At 37.6% G+C, this 27,170-nt stretch overlaps 1 protein-coding gene across 1 annotated transcript in view; it reads left to right on the forward strand.

The window, feature by feature from the left end:
- Positions 1 to 27,170, forward strand: part of iqgap3 (IQ motif containing GTPase activating protein 3) — a 109,953-nt gene that overhangs the window by 12,150 nt on the left and 70,633 nt on the right. Inside the window, exons 3-9 of the mRNA XM_039752797.1 lie at positions 11,677 to 11,833; positions 13,867 to 13,944; positions 15,533 to 15,609; positions 15,780 to 15,847; positions 15,930 to 16,043; positions 16,169 to 16,347; positions 20,754 to 20,841. Of these exons, the coding sequence (XP_039608731.1) occupies positions 11,677 to 11,833; positions 13,867 to 13,944; positions 15,533 to 15,609; positions 15,780 to 15,847; positions 15,930 to 16,043; positions 16,169 to 16,347; positions 20,754 to 20,841 (761 nt within the window). The remainder of the gene's footprint in view (positions 1 to 11,676; positions 11,834 to 13,866; positions 13,945 to 15,532; positions 15,610 to 15,779; positions 15,848 to 15,929; positions 16,044 to 16,168; positions 16,348 to 20,753; positions 20,842 to 27,170) is intronic.

Below are 27,170 nucleotides of genomic sequence, written 5' to 3' on the forward strand. Positions count from 1 at the left end.
AATTGAAACGCTGAAAAAGCACAATGCATCTATTAAACACATTACATGCGCGATAAATGCACTGCTCAAGTGTCCCCTCTCCCCGCTGCCTTTAGCGGCAGGCAGCAGCAAACAGATCATCAGACGAGGCTGAGATGATAATTAAGTTTAACGTTGCCTACAATATTGCAAAAGAAGAACTTCCCTTCACTAAATTCAAGTCCGAAATAATTCTTATGAAGAAAAATGGCTTGAACGTAAACCCAACGTACAGCAATGATGTCGCGTGCGCCCAATTTATAGGAGTCATCGCAGATACATTGGAAAAAAAAGACGTCTGTGCAAATTGCGAACAGTGCGTACATGGCATTCCTGATCGACGGAGACACAGATATCGCCACAAAGGAATGCGTCATTGTGTACGGTCGTATCTTGCGGAGACGAAGACCGGTGAATATAGTTATTGGACACATTGAGGTCGAGCATGCTCATGCCCAAGTCTTGAAGATTTTGATGCTAGAGAGCTTGTGGCCAGCTGGTTTAGTCAAGGCCAAAGATCAAAAAGGCCAAACTACAGGAGTTGGCCATCCGAGGGGCATGTGCCTGCAATGGAGGATAGTCCATAAGACATTGAGCCATGAGATGTTCAGTTTGAAGCCCTTAAAACGCTTAATTTAGATTTTCTTTTTAGTTAATTTATCTTGAGATTTTTTAAGTTTAAATTAGAGCTCAGTAAAGCACTTTAAGCACCAACACTTTTTCAGTAAGTTACCTTTCTTGTAGAATTGTGCTTGCCTTCAAATAAAGAACTTGATATTGACCAGATTGTTAGTTAATCATTTACAAGTCAATATTGCCTATTTGGACAGCGATTAAAAAAAATAATAATAATAAAAATAAATAAATAAATAAAAATGTGATGCGGTTGAAAATTTTAATGCACCTAACTTTTGTGCTGGTGCACCTAAGAAAAAAAGTTAGGCGCACCAGTGCAACCAGTGCAAAAAGTTAGTCTAGAGCCCTGTACCAGTCCTGCTGATGGGTTAAGGACCTTCTATGGTCCTGTCCAGCTCTCCTAGACTAACTGCCTGTCTCCTGGAATCTCCTCCATGCCCTTGAGACAGTGCTGGGAGACACTGCAAACCTTCTGGCAATGACACACATTGATGTGCCATCCTGGAGAAGTTGGATTTCCTGTGCAACCTCTGTAGGGTCCAGTAGTTACACTGACCATAGCGAAATGCAAAACTAGTGAAAAAAACAGTCAAAAGATGAGGAGGGAAAAATGTCAGTGGCTTCCACCTGTTAAACCATTCCTGTTTTGGGGGTCATCTCATTGTTGCCCCTCTAGTGCACCTGTTGTTAATTTCATTAACAGCAAAGCAGCTGAAACTGATTAACAACCCCCGTGCTACTTAACTGACCAAATCAATATCCCAGAAGTTTCATTGACTTGATGCTATACTCTAATTAAAAAGTGTTCCTTTAATTTTTTTGAGCAGTATATATACATATATTCATATATATATATATATATATATATATAGTGGAACCTTGGTTTACGAGTAACTTGGTTTACGAGTGTTTTGCAAGACGAGCAAAATTTTTTAATAAATTTTGGCTTGATAAACGAGCGATGTCTTGCAATACGTGCAGTATGGATACACTTTGTCTGCTTAGGGTCATGTGATCACAACTGAGCTGATGGTTCTTCTCTCTCACGCGTCTCTCTCTCCTTATCTCTTTTGCTCGCACAGCGCGTCTCTCTCTCGCTTGCACCCGTCTCTCTCTCTCCTTATTTCGCTCGCTTGCTCGCACTCGCCTCTCTCACTTTCTCCTTATCTCTCTTGCTTGCGCGTGTCTCTCTCTCTCTCTCTCTCTCTCTCTCTCTCTCTCTCTCTCTCTCTCCTCTTGAGGGCAATTGTCTCCTATTCTCCGTCTGAGTCTGTGTGCCTCACTCATATCGTCAACATCCGTATGAGCGTATACTGTTTACTACAGCATTGTGTGTGTGTGCGCAAGTGCGAGTCCCCATCTTGCGCCCCAAAACATGAAGCTGAGTCTCGGTACTTTAACAACACCAGCCGCCTTCAGCTTGAAACAGCAACAGCACTGTTATTTATTGTAGCGGGATCTTTATAATGTTCCTTGTATCACCCATTGATGGCAGGCACTTATAGCATGTCTGTGATCTTTTTGGATGTGCTTCTACGGCATACTGCTACAGCGCTGGGAGACTGCGATTGCTTTGGGACACTCTTCCGCATGTCGTCCTGTTGGGTGGAATCCCACATGAGTTTAGAAACTCGCTCACACCAACCATGATTCTTTTTAAAGGTAATGTGCAGGTTAATTTGTTTTATGTATTTTTACTTTATATTTTGTATTAATCCTTTTTATATGAATAGTTTTGGGTTGTGGAACGAATCATCTGAGTTTCCATTATTTGTTATGGGGAAATTCGCTTTGATATACGAGTGCTTTGGATTGCGAGCACGTTTCCGAAACAAATTATGCTCACAAACCGAGGTTCCACTGTACAGTGTATATATGTGTGTGTGTATATAATATATATATATATATATATATATTACACTGGGATGCAAAAGTTTGGGCAACCTTGTTAATTAGTCATTATTTTCCTGTATAAATCATTGGTTGTTACGATAAAAAATGTCAGTTAAATATATCATATAGGAGACACACACAGTGATATTTGAGAAGTGAAATGAAGTTTATTGGATTTACAGAAAGTGTGCAATAATTGTTCAAAAAAAATCAGGCAGGTGCATAAATTTGGGCACCGTTGTCATTTTATTGATTCCAAAACTTTTAGAACTAATTATTGGAACTCAAATTGGCTTGGTAAGCTCAGTGACCCCTGACCTACATACACAGGTGAATCCTATAATGAGAAAGAGTATTTAAGGGGTCAATTGTAAGTTTCCCTCCTCCTTTAATTTTCTCTGAAGAGTAGCAACATGGGGGTCACAAAACAACTCTCAAATGACCTGAAGACAAAGATTGTTCACCATCATGGTTTAGGGAAGGATACAGAAAGCTGTCCCAGAGATTTAAGCTGTCTGTTTCCACAGTTAGGAACATATTGAGGAAATGGAAGACCACAGGCTCAGTTCAAGTTAAGGCTCAAGTGGCAGACCAAGAAAGATTTCAGATAGACAGAAGCGACGAATGGTGAGAACAGTCAGAGTCAACCCACAGACCAGCACCAAAGACCTACAACATCATCTTGCAGCAGATGGAGTCACTGTGCATCGTTCAACCATTCGAGCACTTTACACAAGGAGATGCTGTATGCGAGAGTGATGCAGAGGAAGCCTTTTCTCCGCCCACAGCACAAACAGAGCCGCTTGAGGTATGCTCAAGCACATTTGGACAAGCCAGCTTCATTTTGGAATAAGGTGCTGTGGACTGATGAAACTAAAATTGAGTTATTTGGGCATAACAAGGGCGTTATGCATGGAGGAAAAAGAACACAGCATTCCAAGAAAAACACCTGCTACCTACAGTAAAATATGGTGGTGGTTCCATCATGCTGTGGGGCTGTGTGGCCAGTGCAGGGACTGGGAATCTTGTCAAAGTTGAGGGACGCATGGATTCCACTCAGTATCAGCAGATTCTGGAGACCAATGTCCAGGAATCAGTGACAAAGCTGAAGCTGCGCCGGGGCTGGATCTTTCAACAAGACAACGACCGAAACACTGCTCAAAATCCACTAAGGCATTCATGCAGAGGAACAAGTACAACGTTCTGGAATGGCCATCTCAGTCCCCAGACCTGAATATAATTGAAAATCTGTGGTGTGAGTTAAAGAGAGCTGTCCATGCTTGGAAGCCATCAAACCTGAATGAACTAGAGATGTTTTGTAAAGAGGAATGGTCCAAAATACCTTCAACCACAATCCAGACTCTCATTGGAACCTACAGGAAGCGTTTAGAGGCTGTAATTTCTGCAAAAGGCGGATCTACTAAATATTGATTTCATTTCTTTTTTGTGGTGCCCAAATTTATGCACCTGCCTGATTTTGTTTGAACAATTATTGCACACTTTCTGTAAATCCAATAAACTTCATTTCACTTCTCAGATATCACTGTGTGTGTCTCCTATATGATATATTTAACTGACATTTTTTATCATAACAACCAACGATTTATACAGGAAAATAATGACTATTAACAAGGTTGCCCAAACTTTTGCATCCCACTGTATACAGTATGTATGTATGTGTGTGTGTATCTATCTATCTATCTATCTAGAGAGAGAGAGAGAGAGAGAGAATAAATAATAATTCACTAAGGCAAGACAACCATGGAAAGCACGCCAGAAGGGGTGTGGACTCACTGAGCTGCCGACAAGTAAGACACCTATGGCGCACGCAGGAGGAGCCACGCCCACCAACTCCTGGCACCTCCGAGCCATGTTGGCTGTTCATAGAGTCATGTTTCTCGCGGAGGTGAATCGCCATATGCAGCGTGTGAAACGGTTTGCGAGGGGTATCCCATGGGATCCTCAAAACAATCCTTTACAACTGAGGTTAAAACACAATGAAGTAAGCAGTCTTTAAAAACCGAGTTTTGGTTACAACGCACGACCGCATGCACCATAGCAAACTGTTTTACTGTGTTGGTTCGTTCCATGCATTGTTATAATGTTGCTTTTCTTGCTGATTTATTACATTACCGATTTTTCAAATGTTAATTTTCTCTGTGCTTAAAAAATCATTAAAAAACTGGCCTGATTATGCGGCGTATGGTACACCGCGGGTTGGCTAGTATATAATACGTATAAGATTATACTGTTAGATTATACTATATATTTTTATATATAGTTTTAATCAGGGACGGATAAATTATAAATGCATATGGTAATCCGTTGGGCTACCAGCTTTGCAAACCTAGTAGTCTATATACAATTTTGTGTAGCCCAGCTTTCTACACAGGGTGAAGGGTTACCTGCAACTTTTTATACCAGTGTTGGTTTTTGTTTGTTTTTTTTTTTTGCTGTTTAGTTAAGCATGTGTGCAAACAGTTCTAATTGGTAACTTGGAAGAAAATATTTTGAAACAATGTGATAATGTACAAAAAAAAAATTATCAAAAATTAAATGAAATACTGCATTAACTTCTCACATTTTCTTCAGACCTAATTTAGACCCATCAAATAGTCTCTCTCTCTCTCCATCAAATACTCTGTCAAAATCGTCTGTTTGACCTAAAGTACAGTAATTTACAGTGTCATATACCTTCTGTTGACTACAGCCTGTGTCCTATGTATACAGCTGCATTTAACTTGTCACACTTGGACCATTAAGAGGATCTTCATGTTAGTAAGATGAGGTTTAGGCCTGAAAAAGCATGTTAATACTCTGCAATGTTTGAGCTAATAATAGTAAGGAACATTTCTACAATCTCCAGTATACCACATAGAAATTTCTTTTTTTTTTTTCTTTTTGGATCCCAGAGTACATATCAGTTAATAGTTAGAATCCCTTTTTTTTAATCATATTCCTCTCATTCACTTTCTGTGACTTCATAAGACAAGGTCTGTTTGTAATGGAGTAATGCCTCTTCTTTTGAAAGTTTCATGTTAATGGCTGAAACATTGAAAAACTGTCACAGAATCTTTGTTGGAACATTCAAGCTGTCATCTGTCCCTTTTTCTGTCAGGTTTTAGTGAAAACGTTACTGTCCTGACTATTTCTTAAAGAAATAAGGTTTTATTTTGGGGTGAAATGGAGACTGCTGAAAAATGCTCCCAGGAGTAGATTATACAAATTAACTAAATTTAACACACTGTAATAAAGTATGTGTGTATGTGTATATCTATCTGTCTGTCTTGTATGAGAATGGGCACCAACCCTTCATAAATATTGGGGAAGGTTCAGGAAATTATAAGTTACAATATAGAGAATAATCCAGAAGCAACAATAAAAATAGTGATAACCATGATAATAATAAAATTCGAAATTACTTAATTAGTAATACCCTTCATATCCTTTATAGTTTCCTCCCACAGTCTAAAGCAGTGTTTCCCAATCTCGGTCCTGGGGGCACACTGTGGCTGCAGGTTTCTGTTCCAAACAGATTTCTAATCCGTGACAACATCTAATAATAATGATCTAATTTAATTAGCTGTTATATTTTTTTTTTATTCGACATTCAGAAAAGCACAGCAGCATGATTTTTACATTTATAAGACATTTAGAAATAGTTCTGCTTTTGCTCTAGATTTAAATGCTTAACACAATTTTGTTGATTTCATTATATTTTGCCCTTTCTCTGTGCAGTTTTTCCCATTCGTTGTATCTTATTAATTACAATTAAAAATGAGCAGAGCAGACAAGCTGGCAAACAACACGGAACAATCAAAGGCTGTGACTACTTTAGCATCAGACCCACAAATTAGAAAATAATGGATTAATTAAACCATTAGAACACCTAGAAAAGTAAACAAAAACAAAAACCTGCAGCCACAGTGTGCCCCCAGGACGGAGGTTGGGAAACACTGGTCTAAAGGCATGGAGGTTAAGTGGATTGGTGACACTAAATTGGTCCCTTACATTTATATTTATACGTGTGAGAGAGATTTTGTACCTTAGTGCGTTCATTGTGTGATGGACTGGCGGCCTGTCTAGGAATTGTCCCTGACCTGCGTCCTGTGCTTTCTGGAATATGCTGCTGCCCCCAGAATCCTGCTCATGATAATTCAGGCATAGAAAATGGTATGGTATGGTACATTTGTTATGGCTGTTTTTTTTTGTCATTGCAAATTTTCTGTAGCTCAGCTCCTATATACAGTGTAATTTTATGTATTTATAAATTATAATAAATATAATATATACAGTATCTCACAAAAGTGAGTACACCCCTCACATTTTTGTAAATATTTTATTATATCTTTTCATGGGACAACACTGAAGATATGACACTTTGATACAATGTAAAGTAGTCAGTGTACAGCTTGTATAACAGTGTAAATTTGCTCTCCCTTCAAAATATCTCAACACACAGCCATTAATGTCTACACCGCTGGCAACAAAAGTGAGTACATCCCTAATTGAAAAATGTCCAAATTGGGCCCAATTTGCCATTTTCCCTCCCCGGTGTCATGTGACTCGTTAGTGTTATAAGGTCTCAGGTGTGTTAAATTTGGTGTTATCGTTCTCACACTCTCTTTACTAGTCACTGGAAGTTCAACATGGCACCTCATGACAAAGAATTCTCAGAGGATCTGAAAAAAAAGAATTGTTGCTCTACACAAAGATGGCCTAGACCAGGGGTTCTCAAACTCGATCCTGGGGGACCCCTGTGGCTGCAGGTTTTTGTTCCAACCAGCCTCTGTTTTTAATTGGACTCCTGGGCTAATTAAGTGAACTGTTGTTTCCCAGATTCCCTGTTTTGGGAACAATATACAAATTAGAAAACTAAGTTTGGTTAAAAAAAAAAGTATTAAAATGTACTAAGCAGTTATGTATTTTTTTCTTTTTAACAGTATTTTCAATTTGTCATTCTACTTTTCTAGGTGCTCTAATTGTTTAATTTAATACATTATTTACTACTTTGTGGGGCTGACGCTAAAGTAGTTGCAGCCTTTCACAATCTGGTTGGAACAAAAACCTGTAGCCACAGGGGTCCCCCAGGACTGAGTTTGAGAACCCCTGGCCTAGGCTATATGAAGATTGCCAACACCCTGAAACTGAGCTGCAGCATGGTGGCCAAAACCATACAGTGGTTTAACAGGAGAGGTTCCACTCAGAACAGGCCTCGCCATGGTCAACCAAAGAAATTGAGTGCACATGCTCAGGTCGAGCTACTCCACCGGTTTGACAGCTTTGCAGTTTTGGGCAGTGTCCTCTCTTCTCTCTCTCTCTTTGTGACACTTCAAGTTCCTCGTCGGCTCCTTGGACAATGGAAATCTTTGTGAATGAGTGTAATCGGCGCCATTGAAGCATGACTCTCTTGGTAAATTGCGGTGCACGGCTACTTACTCTCCCTTAAGGTGAGTTCCGGTCACTAAAAACGCGCAACATTGAAGGTTGCTTTTGTGATGAATTCTTTTAAGAAGATGGAGGGTTTACATCTAAGAAGATGTACCGACCTCTTCATGTGAAGCATTGGACTTGGGAATTGTTTGGACCATTTCTCTTAAATCACAGTCATGTAGTGCAAGGTTGTCAAGTAGGTAGTTTACCGGAAACCACTGCAGTAGTACTCAGTGTCTTCTTAAATGTTAATGTTTTACTGTTTAATAATTTATACGCATCTTATGTTCTTCAAATTATTTTATCAAAATGTTTTACTACTTAATAACTTATTTTATAAATACAGTAATCCCTCCTCGATCGCGGGGGTTGCGTTCCAGAACCCCCCGCGATAGATGAAAATCCGCGAAGTAGAAACCATATGTTTGTATGGTTATTTTTATATATTTTAAGCCCTTATAAACTCTCCCACACTGTTAACATTATTAGAGCCCTCTAGACATGAAATAACGCCCTTTAGTCAAAAGTTTAAACTGTGCTCCATGACAAGACAGAGATGGCAGTTCTTTCTCACAATTAAAAGAATGCAAATATATCTTCTCTTCAAAGGAGAGTCTGCATCAGGAGCAGAGAATTTCAGAGAGGGAGAGAGAGCTCGCAAAGAAAAGCAAACAATCAAAAAATCAATACGTGTGCTTTTAAGTTTGCCGAAGCACCGCAATAAAGCGGCATTTTTTAGAGAAGCGTCAGTATCTTCTAAGCAAACAGCCCCTCTGCTCACATCTCCTCCGTCAGGCGCAGAGAACGTCAGAGAGAGCGAGATTAAAGCAAAAAATCAATGTGTGCTTTTGTGCTTTTAAGTATGCGGAAGCACCGCTATAAAGCGGCATTTCTTAGAGGAGCGTCTGTATCCACTAGGCAAACAGCACCTCTGCTCACACCCACTCCGTCAGGCGCAGAGAATGTCGGAGAGGGTGAGAGAGAGGCAGAGACAAGCAAACAATCAAGCACCGCACGGGAAGCATATCTTATAGCATTGAGGAGTTTTAGTTAATATGTAAAACATGCTCAGATTGGGCAGCTTCTAAGTCATCCGCTAATAGCGTCCCTTGTATGAAATCAACTGGGCAAACAAACTGAGGAAGCATGTACCATAAATTAAAAGACCCATTGTCCGCAGAAATCCGCGAACCAGCGAAAAATCTGGGATATATATTTAGATATGCTTACATTTAAAATCCGCGATAGAGTGAAGCCGCGAAAGTCAAAGCGTGATATAGCGGGGGATTACTGTACTACATTTTATTTTTTTCCCCTTGCACTCAATGATCGAAGCCACTGGGTAATCAACTATATATATATATATATATATATATATATATATATATATATATATATATATATATATATATATATATATATATATATATATATATATATATATACACACACACACAGTGGTGTGAAAAACTATTTGCCCCTTCCTGATTTCTTATTCTTTTGCATGTTTGTCACACAAAATGTTTCTGATCATCAAACACATTTAACCTTTAGTCAAATATAACACAAGTAAACACAAAATGCAGTTTTTAAATGATGGTTTTTATTATTTAGGGAGAAAAAAAAAAATCCAAACCTACATGGCCCTGTGTGAAAAAGTAATTGCCCCCTGAACCTAATAACTGGTTGGGCCACCCTTACCAGCAATAACTGCAATCAAGCGTTTATGATAACTTGCAATGAGTCTTTTACAGCTCTGGAGGAATTTTGGCCCACTCATCTTTGCAGAATTGTTGTAATTCAGCTTTATTTGAGGGTTTTCTACCATGAACCGCCTTTTTAAGGTCATGCCATAGCATCTCAATTGGATTCAGGTCAGGACTTTGACTAGGCCACTCCAAAGTCTTCATTTTGTTTTTCTTCAGCCAGATGGATTTGCTGGTGTGTTTTGGGTCATTGTCCTGTTGCAGCACCCAAGATCGCTTCAGCTTGAGTTGACGAACAGATGGCCAGACATTCTCCTTCAGGATTTTTTGGTAGACAGTAGAATTCATGGTTCCATCTATCACAGCAAGCCTTCCAGGTCCTGAAGCAGCAAAACAACCCCAGACCATCACACTACCACCACCATATTTTACTGTTGGTATGATGTTCTTTTCTGAAATGCTGTGTTCCTTTTACACCAGATGCAACGGGACATTTGCCTTCCAAAAAGTTCAACTTTTGTCTCATCAGTCCACAAGGTATTTTCCCAAAAGTCTTGGCAATCATTGAGATGTTTCTTAGCAAAATTGAGACGAGCCCTAATGTTCTTTTTGCTTAACAGTGGTTTGCGTCTTGGAAATCTGACATGCAGGCCGTTTATGCCCAGTCTCTTTCTTATGGTGGAGTCGTGAACACTGACCTTAATTGAGGCAAGTGAGGCCTGCAGTTCTTTAGACATTGTCCTGGGGTCTTTTGTGACCTCTTGGATGAGTCGTCTCTGCGCTCTTGGGGTAATTTTGGTCGGCCGCCACTCCTGGGAAGGTTCACCACTGTTCCATGTTTTTGCCATTTGTGGATAATGGCTCTCACTGTGGTTCGCTGGAGTCCCAAAGCTTTAGAAATGGCTTTATAACCTTTACCAGACTGATAGATCTCAATTACTTCTGTTCTCATTTGTTCCTGAATTTCTTTGAATCTTGGCATGATGTCTAGCGTTTGAGGTGCTTTTGGTCTACTTCTCTGTGTCAGGCAGCTCCTATTTAAGTGATTTCTTGATTGAAACAGGTGTGGCAGTAATCAGGCCTGGGGTGGCTACGGAAATTGAACTCGGGTGTGATACACCACAGTTAGGTTATTTTTAACAAGGGGCAATTACTTTTTCACACAGGGCCATGTAGGTTTGGATTTTTTCTCCCTAAATAATAAAACCATCATTTAAAAATTGCATTTTGTGTTTACTTGTGTTATATTTGACTAATGGTTAAATGTGTTTGATGATCAGAAACATTTTGTGTGACAAACATGTAAAAGAATAAGAAATCAGGAAGGGGGCAAATAGTTTTTCACACCACTGTATGTATGTATACACACATATATATATATATATATATATATATATACACACATTTTTTTTTTTTTTTTTGCCTGGCTGTAGGCCTGGGACTTGGCCCAGCTAAATAACCCCCTGGAGCCAGGCCAAAGTTGTACCCATATATACATATGCGTAATAAAGCATCCAATCCTCACCACATGCTGTCGTCACAAAGCTGTCACGAATTTTTGAGTAATTTAGTGTAAATTACAAAAACTGTAGCATTAACAGAATCTCTACAAGAGGAAGAGTCTGTCAACATTTGGCTTGGAATCCATAAAAAGCACAGTAAACAATATTAGAACTCATCCTTGAGGTTGATTCTTTTCTCAGCCTTTGGCAGTCCCTTATTGGAGATGGACAGGTGGTTCTGCCTCTTGGGGAACCATCCAAAAATACAAAAAGATAACAGAACAAACATAGACACACAGAAATTAAATAATGCACAAAACTAATAAAAATATAGAACAGTGTATTGTTTGTCTTTGCCTTCAATTATTTCCTAAGAAGTGAAGATCTGCACTTGTAATCCAATAAAACATACTTTAAACTTTGAAGTCTGTTTATTACTTTTGCACGTTGTAATGTTTGCTGTCTATTTTAACATTTTTGCCTTCCAGGTGGATGGAAGCATGTTTAAATGAAGAACTTCCAGCCCCAACAGAGCTAGAGGAAGGTCTTAGGAACGGAGTTTTACTGGCAAAACTGGGGAATTACTTTGCTCCAGATGTTGTTCCAGTCAAGAAAATCTATGACTATGAGCAAGCACGCTTTAAGGTAATAGGCTTACAAAGCCTTAATTATTTAGTGTTACTTCAGTCTTGTGAATTTGTTAAAGTAGAAGCCTAATATACAGGCCTTATCAACTTTTATTTCATGAAATAATACAGTCATCCATTGGTATCTGTTGGGGATTAGTTCCAAGGACTTTTTAAAGGTCTGATGATGGCTTTGTGAAGGTCTAATGGTGTGATACAATATTTATATATAACCTACGCACATCCTCCTGTATATGTCAAATCAACTCTAGATTACTTATAATAGCACTAGCAACACTACCACTTCCACGAATTTCAGCTTCTTTCTGCTTTATTGTGCAAATGGTTGATTTGTGCTTACCAACATTATGGCCCACTTCAGCAGGCAAAAAGTCACTTTTCAAAAGACCTAAAATTTTTATTTTCCCCATTGAGAGAGAGCACTATACACTGTCTCATAGCATTTGAGGTTACATTAAGTCCCTGCACTTGGTGCACACCACCCATTGCTACTACCAATTGGATGGTTTAGTGAGTCCCAACTTCAATCACTTGCAACCACTCATTACTGAGCCTCAGAGGGCAGGAACAGAGGCCCAGCACATCTACCTGACTCTATCCCACCAGCCCTCCCCTGAGCCAGCATTCTGCACAGTATGTCTACGCATAACTTAATTTGTGAAGATTCAGCATAGTGCTTCTTGCACAGCTAATTTTGTTTTACTTTTAATAACCTTCAGAAGGACCCCCCACCGAATATGTTCTAACTGCAATTAGTTGTATCCACTTAGGCAGAACCCATAGATACAAAGGGCCTATTTTATTTAAAAGTCATAAGAAAAAGTGATAACAATGAACTGTGACAAGACCATCCATCCCACCCACACAACTTACCCTGTTGAAAGAGATATTTATTTGTAATAAGTATTTATCATTAGGGTAGATAGGGACACATGGTACTCATGAAGTTAAAGGAAGTAAGTATATTCATTTTAACAGTTGCCAGTCTGGAGCCGAAAGATGGAACAAGAGACTACAATGTTCAGAGTGAATCTTTAACTCTAATGCTGGTTGACTCCACACTTTCGGTTCGTTCTGGGTGCCTCTTAAACACACCACTATCGAGAATGTTCTCAAGATGAGCCATGCAAATGAGAATACATAGCAAGGGGTATGTGAAAAAGTGTTACAGTGCTTTTATTTGGAACAAATACAAACAGTACCCAAAATTGCAGTGCTCAAACATTCAATAAATAAATTAATTAATCTGTTAAAACAGTGACAGTCCGTGAGTTTAAAATCGAGAGTTTAAAACAAGAAAGCCATCACAGTCATTGGGTCATTGTTCCATCTGACAAGCCCAGCACATCTCCCACTTCATCTCCCTGGCTCACTCATTGCTCGCTCAGCCGGTGGAGACACTGGCAGTTGCAGCCCTCATTCTTTTTATTTTTAATATGAGATTCTTCTCTGTGACTGCATATGGCAAGATCTGTTTGGAATAAAATAAAATGCTTGTAAGTTTGAGGCAGGAGTATTACTAGAATGTTCAAGCCATCAGAGCAAGCTGCTAAATATCTTACATTATTTTGTCACCAGTGTACAATTTTGTTTCCATGTTGTACATTTCATGAACAATACTTAGCATTGCATCAGACATTGTTATTACATGCTGACTTGTAAAAAGTATGTTATTGTGCTTTTTCACTTTTTCAATCCTAAATTAGTTTTGCCTGAAAACAGATGACCGTTTTTTTAATGTGGTTTCTGGATGTTATCTGCATACAGCATGGTACATTCGCTGACTTGGTAGTGATGCTGTCCACTCCCTGCATTCATTCCTATTTTGTTAAATTTACTCTGTATTTAATCCACTAAAAAGTTCTTCCAGTACTTGCAAAGTTATTTTCTATGTAATATTGTCATAATGCTACTTGTAATCATAATGTCATTATGATTTTTCACTTGTACTTGGACTTATTTACTTCTACTTAAACAATATATTAAAATAAAGCATTAGAAAGAAAATTGAATTTCTATTTTATTTTTAAGGTATCTGGTCTACATTTTCGGCATACTGATAACATTAACTACTGGCGCAAGGCAATGGCTGAGATTGGATTACCTACGGTATGTATAGCACATATATTTTTGTTCTTGGACATGGAGTTAATGGCATGCAACATTTAAAATACAACAACTAATATTTTTTTAAGTCTATGTATTTATGTGACCTTGTTAACTTTAACTATGCACCTCGAGAATAACTTTGCAAAGTCAAAATAATATGACTTTTTCTCTACACTGTGCCATTTTATACTTCCAATTTGGCAAGAACCACCTTTTTAATGCGGGTTATATTATTATTGATGTATCTCATGCATGAATATATAGGTATCACTGTCCGTTTGATTTGAACTGCATACACAGACTAATGTTTTTGGACATGAGGATGTGCATCTGTATGATAACATCCTAGTGCCTGTTTGTCCAAGTATAATGATCCATTTGGACCGACCACCCCACCGAAAAATTATTTTGCAATTCAACACACTAACAATGATTATTAGATCCTGATATTTGAAACTGATTGTGTTATTGATATCTCATATACTGTTCAACGTGCAGAAGAAAATCGTATAATGACAGAAAGGAAGTGTATAAAATAAGTAAATTAAATATATTATCCTATACATACTTTATCTTCTAATCATCTGAAGTCTATTGAAACATTCTTCTGTATTATTTCTTCTATTTTGTAAAGTACATTGTTAGAATATGTTGTAAGTGCATAGCCCGTCATGGCTACAATTGCAGCTAGTTCAAGCTTTAGGCCCAAAGATGACATCATTCCACAGTCAAATACATATATGTATTTATCTAATATCAATCTCATTTTGGTAATAGATGCATTCATAATACAATCAATGTTTACCTGATGAAGTATTTTACTGGCCTAAGTTTACTTTACAGATATGACATAATAATTCCAAAATGATGTACTCTTGATTGTTGCATGAACTGTTTTTTTCAATTTGGTAAGCTTTTCTTATTTTCATTTTTGTTCATCTTCAACATGTCATCCATCTTTCTGCTGAAATTGCATCTACTAACATCATGCAGATTTTTGATTTACACAATGGGTGGCATTTTTTCCCCATGTTTTCACATTTGTTACCATATTTTTTTAATTCTTAACACATTAATGATAAAGTGAAGTGTTTTAGAGTGGGACATTTTGCTAAACACCAGTAAAATATCTAACACTCCTTTTTAAAAGGGAATAGGCATTTATTATATTAATATAGCATTTTGTATGTATATGAAATTAAAATGGAATGCAAAGTGCAAAAAATAGTAATAACCAATTATAAGCAATCATTTTAGTTTATTTTTAATCATGCTTTGACAACAGTAGTACTGTACTGTGATTAAAATAAAGTATAGATGGTTATTCATAATTAACAAAATTTTGCATATTAAAATTGAGAATTGGTACCATCAAGTATGCATGCTTTCTGAAATTGGATTAGCAAGATTTTTAAAATAGTAAAAGGATAAATTGGCAGAAGTTGGTAAAGGACTGTGTCACCATGCATCTACATGAAGAGGGACAAACAGAGCTGTTTAGAAATAATTGGTATACTACTAAAACAAATTTTCATTATATATTAGGACAGTTTTGCATAAGATTAAAACTGAGATTGTTTCTTTTCAGATATTTTATCCAGAAACAACAGATGTATATGATAAGAAAAACATGCCTCGAGTCATCTACTGTATTCATGCTTTCAGGTTGGTTTAAATTGCCTGTTGAATCAATAAGAGAGAAAACTACATAAAGGGGTATTTTATTTTGTTTGTTGTTTTGCTCTAAACATTAAATTTCCAGTTAATGCTAAAGAAAAAAAATGTCATTGACTTTCCTGGGCATACCAGCCTTAACAATGATTTCTTCTTCACAGCTTGTATCTATTTAGGTTGGGTTTGGCCCCTCAGATTCATGACCTTTGTGGCAAAGTGAAATTTACAGGTAAAATAATGATTTATATTCAGTGCTAATTTGTTTTACGTTTTTTTCCAATACTGCCTTATACCATTATTTTTTATGGCAGAGGAAGAAATAAATAACATGAAGAGAGAACTTGACAAATATGGGATTCAGATGCCAGCTTTTAGTAAAATTGGAGGAATCCTTGCCAATGAACTTTCTGTTGATGAAGCAGCAAGTGAGTGAATTTGATAATCTTCGACTAAATTCCATGTCATTCATTGGCAGATATTTCTAGAAAATTGTTTAGATTAACTCAAAATTACGCTGGTTTTTATTTTTTTAATGTCTTGATGTCTGTAGTGCATGCAGCTGTGATTGCTATCAATAAGGCTGTAGAAAAGGGGTCTGCAGAAGAAACAGGAATTGCACTACGCAACCCTAGTGCCATGCTCCTCAATCTTGATGACTGTTTGGTAACTGTTTATCTAGAGGTTCTCCAACAAGCCAGAGCTGAAAAGGCTGTCGGTGCAAGGAACAGGGTATGAATTTCTTTTTTATAAACCTACATAGGTGACAAACATGAGTAAATATGGCTTAAAAGTGAGTGGGATCGATTAGGCAGTTCACTGAGTATGACTTTTGTAAACCAGTCCAATGCTCAATGAAAGTGGCATTTAAAGTAGAGGCTGTGCTTTAAATAGCAATGATCAATGGTGCCCGTTAACATGGCCTGACAAACCGCAAGCCACTATTTATGATGGATAAACCTTCACTGGATGAAAAGTCTCCTAAAACATTTTAGTTAAATGTAATAATGTGTTTTTGTGTGCAGAAGACACATTACATATGCTAAAAATACAGTCTGAGTGAGCAGATTATGCTTTGGCATTTGCAAATATCACTTCTCATATGACAAAAGTTCACAAAGCATTGCTGCTGGTTGTATGTGGTCTCTTCAGCTTTTACTTACAACTATAGAGTCCGAGTCAATGTGTGGCCCAAAAAAATGGCAGCTACATTTTGTGAACACATGAACCATAAAAGACATACTCATACTAAATGGTATGCTGCCACACCCAGTGAGAAGGAGGTGAAAAGAATTGGTGAGTCGAAATGAAGAGCCACAGGAGATACAGATTTTGGTACTCAATACAAATGAAAGATTAAATGTGCCTAACAACACTGAGAAAACATTTAGCTGCAAGTCTAAATAAATAGGTTTAAGACGTTAATATTACTATTTAAAAGTAAATGCCAAACATGACATACCCGAATGTAATTGAAAGTGTGCAGCATTTCAACATGTAGTGTATATGTAGACAACAATGCTTCTTTAAGCTCTACTTGATGTTTCTCTGCCATGCAGTCAAAATGACAGCAGCATGACTGTAAAGTGCGACCTGGATGAAAGAAATAGGATAGATTAGCTGTGGTGCAGTGGAGTGAATAAGGTGTTAGGAGCTGACAACCATGCTGATTTTAATGTGGAGAATCTGGATTCTGAAAAGGCCACCATAAGTTGGCAGTTGTGAGACTAAAACATGTTCCAGTGATAACCCCATGTCATTGGTCATAGGGGACAAGACATTGGTTATTTTTGACTTTTTGCAGTATATATATATTTTTTTTTTGGGCAGTATCTCCCATGTTCTCCAACAGTGGCACAGAAGGGTTTAGTGTTAAACATGTTAAACAGGAAATACACCCAGCCATCTATGGGCTCAAATTTGCACATGCTGCTGTATATGTGTGTGCACGCGTGCCTCTTTCCTTCTTCACCATGCTTGTTACAATATATGAGCGGCAGTCAAATAAAGTTAGAAAATGGGATTTATCAGAAACTGGAATGAACATTCACAAAACTGATACAGTCATTTCTCAATTTAGTCTCCATCCTTCTCAATGCACTTGCACCACCTGCTTGAAAGCCCCTGGATTCCAGCAGAATAAAAGGTTTTTGTCTTGTCCTCTCAATCACTCGTGCACCACTTTCTTCACATCATCATCTGTGTTTTAAATCGACGACAACCCAGATGTTTAACGGCCCAAAAAGGTGGAAATCACACGGTGCCAAATCTGGCGAATAAAGGGGATGTAGCAATACCTCAAACTTCAGTTTCTCCAGACGAGCCTTGGTGTTTTTAGCAGTATGTGGGCAGGCATTGTCTTGCAGTAAAAGGACTCCTTGAGACAGCAATCCCCGCTGCTTGGATCGAATAGCAGGCTTCACATTGGTCTCCAGGGGGTCACAATAACTTGCACTACTGACTGTAGTACTCCTCGGCATGAAGTATTTGACAATAACTCTGGGGCACAAGTGATTGCGAGGACAAGACAAAACCTTTTATTCTGCCAGAATCCAGGCACTTCCAAGCAGGTGGCGCAAGGCATTGAGAAGGGTGGGGACTACATTAAGAGATGAAAGTATCAGCTTTGTTTTTGGTTCGTTCCATTTTCTAATAAATCCCATTTTCTAACTTTAGCTTGACTCCCCCTTGTATACATTAATCATTAAGCAATGCTTAAGTTGTGTTACTGAGCTCTTAAATTGATAACAGCAATTTTACGTTTCTATTTTGTGCCAGTGCCAAGTCTTCCTTCAGTTTCTTTTTCTTTTCATTGTTATTTTACTTTTTTTGTCTAGAAGAAATGGGATACTACAACTCTGGTTGTTTAAAATGCACATACTATTGACAATCAGGAATGAGTTTTTAGGTAGAAACCCTGTGTATTTACCCTTTTAGGTGCATATTTCTCTGGTATCTCTACAACATTTTCATGGAGTTGTACCCAAATGTGTGTTCTCGTTTAAGAATCCCATCTGTACTTCTAAGATTTGTGTCAGTGTGTGGTGTATTATAAACCCCAAGAAAACACTTTCTGGCACAGGTGAATAGAGGGAGAAATTTAGATAAAAAGAAAAATAAAAACTCACAAAAGTAAACAAAGAGCAGTATACTAAAGAAATAAACAAATTAAGTAAAATAGAAGTGCTTAGAAGATCGGGGTAACAGTATTTTTTTCCTTATTTCATAAGTTTAATTTCCAATACTGTTTGCAATAAAATTAACCCCACTGGTCATTAGTTGTTGTTTTTTGTAATGATTTAGTAATATTTAATAACTAGACTAGTAACAGCACACTGCACAACAACAACATTTATTTATATAGCATATTTTCATACAAATAATGTAGCTCAAAGTGCTTTACATGATGAAGAAAGAGAAAAAAAAACAAAGTAAGAATTTAAAATAAGAGAACACTAATTAACATAGAATAAAAGTCAGGTCCGTTGGTAAGGAAGGACAGAGAAAACAAAAAAAAACTCCAGACGGCTGGAGAAAAAATAAAATCTTCAGGGGTTCCAGGCCATGAGACTGCCCAGCCCCCTCTAGGTATTCTACCCAACATATATGATCAGTCTTCATTGTATTCAGGGTGTCTCATGGAAGGACTTGATGATGACGGTCACGTGGACTTCTGGCCTCAACATGCAGTGAATACACTTGACTTTAGCATTCAGAGCTTTCACAGTCTTTCTCTGTACGCTTAGCATTTGTTTGCTCAGAGGTTGATGCGCTTACTGCTTCCTGAGTAGTTCCTCTTTTCTCCACCTTAGCGGCCTGCTTCCTCTCTTCTTCCGTCAGCTGTTTTTCGCATGACCATTAGGCTTTAGAGAATTTATCCATCCATCCATCCATTTTCCAACCCGCTGAATCCGAATACAGGGTCACGGGGGTCTGCTCGAGCCAATCCCAGCCAACACAGGGTACAAGGCAGGAACCAATCTCGGGCAGGGTGCCATCCCACCGCAGGACACAGACAAACACAGCCACACACCAAGCACACACTAGGGCCAATTTAGAATCGCCAATCCACCTAGCCTGCATGTCTTTGGACAGTGGGAGGAAACCGGAGCACCCGTAGGAAACCCATGCCGACACGGGGAGAACATGCAAACTCCATGCATGGAAGACCCGGGAAGCGAACCCGGGTCATTTAGAGAATTTAGGTTAATCTAATACAAAAACTGATCATTTTTAGATGACGTATAATTTGTATTAAATTGATGTTTATACACACACCTTAATTAAAACGGAATGTGTTTTACTTGTTTCACTTATATTGTAAATTTTTCATACATCTATGATCATGGTTTGCACTTATTAGTAATGTTTATAAACAAACTTGGGTGAATATACCTGTGAAAACTCTTCTAGCCCTTTGCAAAGTAAAATGAAGGTGACCATTGAATGCTACAATGAAAATACAAGCATGTTTAGTCAAAGCAGTGTTAAGTGGGGGACTGTTAAACAATAAAATATGGTGTAAATTTTCAAGATTTTTTTTTTTTTATTGTTGAGAAAAGTATGACATGTACATAGCACTATAGTACTGTATTTCATAAACACAAAACTAATGAGTGAGCCACATCCAGTTCTAACTTCAGTGCCTCAGAGTATACTTTTTGTAAAGTGGTTTGATATAAATCATCAGTATACAGGCCTTATTATAAGAAAGTTTGATCATGCCTTAAATATCGTGCTTGTTCTTGGCATTGTAGCAATTATTTCTGGAGTTTGACAAGCAACAATTTAGAGCAGAACAGAAGCCACAAGACAGAAATTACCCTTTGTACTTTAGAACGTTTGTTTAATAATTAAGAGTAGCTGAGAAACTGAAAATAATTCTTTCCATATGAGTAAAAAAACATTTTTACATTTTTTTTTCTTTTGCTCTGTAATTGTGACTCAAATGATTAACTTTTCCTACTCCGGTCATGTGTTTTATGGCTATTTGACACTAAATTTGCTCAAATTCTCTTGATGGAGATTTCTGATTATGCTTCAGAAAGTTAAATTTAAAGCAAAAGACAGGTGTTCTTAATTTTTTTTTCCATTTGTGAATTCATACTGTTTAGTAATAGTTTATTTCTTTTTAACAGATTAACATACAATTTTGTGAAGAAAAAGATATTTATGAGGAATACTTAACGCAGGTGGAAATCCAAGGAAACATAAACAAAATAAATGGTGGGTACAGTTTTTAAATATTTTCTGGCATGAAAGGCCCATTTTTACTTTAAGTTTTTATTTTTTTATGTATTTAATTAATGTTACAATCTAACAGAAAATATTTAATAGCATTTTAATGTTGAACAAAGAAAATGACCTTAACAGATTTATTGTAAATGTGTATATATTAGCAAATAATTTATTGCAAGATTTCAAAGAATGAAAAGTGACAAATCAAACATTGATTAGAAAACCAGAAGCAATATGTATGTTGCTTTTAACTTATCAACATTGTTTAGTAGTGGGGGGGGGGAAATGTGTTTTGTGCCAAAACGACAAAAGCTGGATAAAGCAGATTAATAAAAAATTGAAGATCATCACATGGCTGAGTGGTATCTAAGTAGAGGTGAGCACCAGTATACAGTTAAGACAAAGGATTTTTGTGGAAAAGTAAGTCCAAGTGACTAGATGATAGGGTGCATAATGATTAAGGGGTAATTAATGCTGATGACAGGTGACCAAACAAGTGGCCTTAGCTTTAAGGATGCCTAAAACCAGGGCTGTGGAGTCGGTAGATAAATGCTCCGACTCCTCAATTTCTAAATTTTCTGACTCCAACTCCTCTGTATGTATATATTATGCTAATGTATTTTCTACATCCATTGAAGGAAAGGAAGGCAACATACATGTCATTTCACCACAGAACTACTGGCTAGGAAGCCAACACTCTACTATAATGCCAGATTAAAAACAAACACAATTGATTGGCAGCCGCAGATTGCGGGTGTCCACATGGACGGGCAGATTCAGCTTGCCGAAAATCTCGACCACCGCCCCCATCCAAAGTAATGTGATGCCTCTGTCTGCTGCAGTGGCTGTCTCCTCTGTCAGCCAGCCGGAAGTTTAGTGCATTGTGTCACTCACCGGCCAGCTGATCAGCAGAACGAGCCTCTGCTGGAGACAGGTAGGGAGATCTGTGTTCTCGGCTCCTACGGCCCCCTTCACTAGCGCATAGCGAAGGGGAGCCGACGGAGCTGAGAACACACCAGATGATTTTTCAGGTGTTTGACGCATGATGACTCGTTGAACGGCCGAAAAATCGGCAGTGCATCTGTAAATGTATGGGGGGCTTTAGGCTAGGTTCACAGTTCCCTGTAACAGTGGAACACGACACGATGGAAAGCGGTGCTGCACCTTACCTGTGCATTACATCCCATATAGTGACGCATACAGTTAATGAAAAGCATGCTTCATGGTTACTTGACATGTTCGTTTTGTGGTAACATTATGCACTGCATGCATTGGGCTTTATTCTTACAGCAGAGAAGTAGTTCATTATGACTGTTTGTGAATTGGGACATTTCAACTTACTTTTTTAATTCCCATTTAAATTTAGTAGGAGTCGGAGTCGGTTAACTTTTTGCCGACTCTGACTCCAGGTACCCAAAATTGTCTCCGACTCCTCGACTCCGACTCCACAGCCCTGCCTAAAACTAAGGAAGGTGCAGGATGGGAATTCAGGGGTCAAATGGCCAATATGGATAAACACAACTAATAAAAGAAGAACAAATGTTTGACAAACATGCGGAGGCTTTTCAGGCCATCAAGCCTGTTCTGTTTGCTATAATGTTACTTGTCCCATTATCTTCTTTAGTTTTGAAGCTTTTGCACTTTAACTACAGGGTTCAATAAATTGTTCAAGCAGTCCATTTTACAATATCTTTCTTCCTCTTGTCAAAATTCTATCCTCTATGCCTACCTTAAAACTGTATTACCTTTCCTTCAGAATCTTTTATATCATCTGAGGCATGTTTTAGAAATACAAGATTTGAAGAAAACATTCTGTTCCAACAAAAGGCTGAATTTGAAATTTATGGCACTCATGCTAGGTACTATGCTCAGGGTTCCAATGTGTCTTAGAAAAGAAAAAAAAAAAGATTTTACATGGATAACCTGGGTGAAACAAAACATCAAATGTCCTATTAAAAAAAAAACAAAAAAAAAAACTTGTAGTTGTTGAATTTGCAAATAAAGCCAGTTGTATCTGTAAGAGTTTAATTTTACACAGCAAAATATATTGAATTTTAAAGTGTACGTAAATATTTGATTGTGCAGAAATATTGAAGACATGGCACAATGCGTTTACAGGTGGGCAGGCCACAATTGCAGCACAAACTGGAGAAGGGTCTCTGTTCTTCCTGACTCTCAGACATTCCCACTTAAAGACATGTTCACTTCTCCCTATAAGTCGGTATGGTTGCATAATTTAATAACAACTTTTTTTCTGTTACGATATAATTAGTTTACTGATATTCTACAGGTAATTTTATTTTTTGTTCTAGTTTATGATAAAAAATGTCTATATTCAACTCCTAATATTCAACTGTAGATATAACCTACTAACAGTCTTAGTAATAATAGTAATTGTGATCAGTAGTTTGTGTTATCGAATGTTGTCTGATGGATGAAAAGCATCTGAAAAGACTCTGCTATATGATAATTGGCAATTTGTTTTTTTGTGGAGCCTCTAATTTTTTTTTTTTTTTTGAACGATGTATGCAGTTATTTATGATAAATAGATTAATTTTATTGTGTTTGTTGTCATAAGCTTCAAATGCATAAGGCATATTCTCTTAAACAATTTTAAATAGACACTTTGCCACTTTGAAGTGGATGTTTTGTTGGTGTGTTCATTTTATATAATAAAAATACTTCAGTAGCTACCCTAAAAATTAATTGGTTGTTTGCAGAAATTAAAACAAATGATAAAATCACATGGCCGTGTCTGTCCAGAAGTTTTTTAGCTGCGGTCAACCAAGTATATAAAAAGGTGTGCAATATTTACATTCTACAGAAGTGCGTTACTTCCTTGCCGAAAATTGTTTTGTGCTTTAAGAGAGTGTTTTGACAGGATTGTGCGGATTTGAATAAACTTTTCCCAGAGATAACCTACTCTTGGCCAACCTCTTATTGTACATAGAAATAATAAAAAAATTCATTAACTTATTTCAATTCAAAAATAAAATATATATAAAAGCATTCTCGTTTTCAGAGAGTGCTCTACGTGCATATTACTTGAGAGTTGCGCTGCGAACACGTCCTCCTAGTGGCAGTTGGTTCATATTATAAACTGCTCAAAAAAATTAAAGGAACACTTTGAAAACACATCAGATCTCAATGGGAAAAAGAAATCCTCCTGGATATCTATACTGATATAGACTGGGTAATGTGTTAGGAACGAAAGGATGCCACATCGTTTGATGGAAATGAAAATGATCAACCTACAGAGCCCTGAATTCAAAGACGCCCAAAAATCAGAGTGAAAAATTATGTGGCAGGCTCGTCCATTTTGCCAAAATTTAATTGCAGCAACTCAAAATTGTACGCAGCACTTTGTATGGCCCCTGTGTTCTTGTATACATGCCTGACAACATCGGTGCATGCTTCTAATGAGATGACAGATGGTGTTGTGGGGGATCTCCTCCCAGATCTGGACCAGGGCATCACTGAGCTACTGGACAGTCTGAGGTGCAACCTGGTGGCATTGGATGGACCAAAACATAATGTCCCAGAGGTGTTCTATTGGATTTAGGTCAGGAAAGTGTGGTGGCCAGTCAATAGTATCAATTCCTTCATCCTCCAGGAACTGCCTGCATACTCTCACCACATGAGGCCAGGAATTGTCGTGCACCAGGAGCCACTGTACCAGCATAGGGTCTGACAATGGGTCCAAGGATTTCATCCTGATACCTAATGGCAGCCAAGGTGCCTTTGTCAAGCCTGTAGCGGTCTGTGTGACCCTCCATGGATATGCCTCCCCAGACAATCATTAACCCACCACCAAACTGCTCATGCTGAATGATGTTACAGGCAGCATAATGTTCTCCATGGCTTCTCCAGACCCTTTCACTTCTGTTACGTGCTCAGGGTGAACCTGCTCTCATCTGTAAAAAGCACAGGGCACCAGTGGTGCATCTGCCAATTCTGGTATTCTATGGCGAATGCCAATCGAGCTGCATGCTGCTGGGCAGTGAGCTCAGGGCCCATTAGAGGACATGGGGCCCTTGGGTCACCCTCATGAAGTCTTTCTGGTTGTTTGGTCAGAGACATTTACACCAGTGGCCTGCTGGAGGTCATTTTGTAGGGCTCTGGCAGTGCTCATCCTGTTCCTCCTTGCCCAAATGAGCAGATACTGGTCCTGCTGATGGGTTATGGACCTTCTGTGGCCCTCTCCAGCTCTCCTAGAGTAACTGCTTGTCTCCTAGAATCTCCTCCATGCCCTTGAGACTGTGCAGGGAGACACAGCAAACCTTCTGGCAATGACACGTATTGATGTGCCATCCTGGAGAAGTTGGACTACCTGTGCAACCTCTGTAGGGTCTAGGTATCGCCTCATGCTACCAGTAGTGACACTCCCTCTGCTACTTAACTGACCAGATTAATATCCCATAAGTTTCATTGACTTTATGCTATACTCTGATTAAAAAGTGTTCCTTTAATTCTTTTGAGCAGTATATTTAATGCTATATAGGAGAGACATGATGATAGTCGGTCACTCTAAAGAGAGATTTGGAGACTCTCCCACAAAGTATTGGTAAAGTAAGAGGTCAACTGTAAAACAATTGGCATATCACTTTTTACATTTCAAAAGAATTTGAAGCAAGAAATTTAAATTAACAATAACATACTAAATATAATAAAACTAAAGGCATTTGCAGATTAAATTTGTCACTTCGTGTCTGATTCAATCTGTCAGATTAGCTAGCAAAAAATAACATTTAACTTGTGGGGCTGTTGGTATGAAAAATGCAATGAATTTCATTAGTTCAGTGCTTTACAAACTTTTTCTGTTACAATCTCCCCAAGATCTTCCAAATTTCTGCTAAACGTCCCCAGCACAATAGGCCGGTGTATTTACATACATAGCTAGATGTAGAAGGTGAGTTGAGAGAGAAAGCCATGTTTACACTATTTTTTACAGTTCGTAACTCACATATGACTAGTGAGTTTTACAGGTTTCATTGCTAAATCAGTTTTGAGATGAACTATAATTTCTTCATAAAGCATTTGTAAACTTGATGCTTTTTAATGTTTTATATAATACCATATTTCTTTCTTTTTTTATTATTATTATTATGATGGCTTTAAAATCACAATTTTAAAGTCTATTAAATTTAAGCAATGCTCATTTCAGCTTACTTACTCAACATACAATTTACATTTTAGGCGACTGTTCACTTGACACACAATGCCTTAAACAAAGGAGTAATGAAAGATAATTATTAAAGCTGCCTTTATAACATTGTTGCTGTAATTGTTAAGTGGGGGAAAAACCAAGAAAGTGAGGTTAGTTTAGTCTGCAGCACTCCACAGGTATTCTGTGTTGTAAAAATGTCAGGTCAGGTCCCCACACTTAATATTTGTTCAGTGTCCGTTTTTTTTGTGTGGACGTGCAAACTGTTTCCCATTCCACTTTTTCTTTGATAAAGCACCTTTTGTGAGTGTACAGTGAATTTTCTTTTTGTGAAGGACTTTGTATTCAAGTGTCAAAATTTTTTGAAGGCTACAGTTTTCACCTATTTATTTTAAACAATTTATTTGTTGTCATAAGCATGTTATGCTTTGCAAATACACAAGCAAAGTGTAAATGTTAATAATAAGAAATATTAAAGAAAAAAAAAAAAACATGCACAGTACAAGTGTATAATCAGCACCCAGCTATGTTTGAATATTGAAATATATACTTATTTTAATATGATTATTTAAATATTTGTTTTTGGCTAATTATACAGCAATACTTTTTAGTTAGTTTAGTTTATTCTATATTAAAAGTCAAAACTGAAATTGAAAATTTAAGGCAAATGAGTCAATTACCATTACATTTGTAGCAGAATGCATTCCATCATCATCCATGGAAGTGAAAAATGTATGCATGTTATTAAGACATATATTACAAAATGTCATTTTTCTTGTAGACTCTTAGCTGTAATAACTTAATTTGCCATAGTAGTTGAAAGATGGGATTAAAAAACTGAAGTAATTACAAGTCATATAATTTACTACCCTCTGAGGAACAAGATTCTGTAACACCAGTAATTTTCACATGCTCTCCTACAATTAATCATGCAAAGTCCTGTAGTGTGATGTTGACGTAATGCACAGTAATTATATTTAAAACAGTTTTCATCTCTTCCATTTACTGCTTGTGAACTTAAGGGCCTAAATTCAAAGTATAGGCTTTAAATTGCATATGCACTAGAAATTTGGCTTTTTTATCATTCCCTTCCAGTTCAGTTAGTCTGGCAGCAAGGACTTGTTCCCTGCTATTTTCATTTTTTGGAATTCAG

This window comes from Polypterus senegalus, chromosome 1, assembly GCF_016835505.1.
Source record: "Polypterus senegalus isolate Bchr_013 chromosome 1, ASM1683550v1, whole genome shotgun sequence".
NCBI lineage: Eukaryota > Metazoa > Chordata > Cladistia > Polypteriformes > Polypteridae > Polypterus > Polypterus senegalus.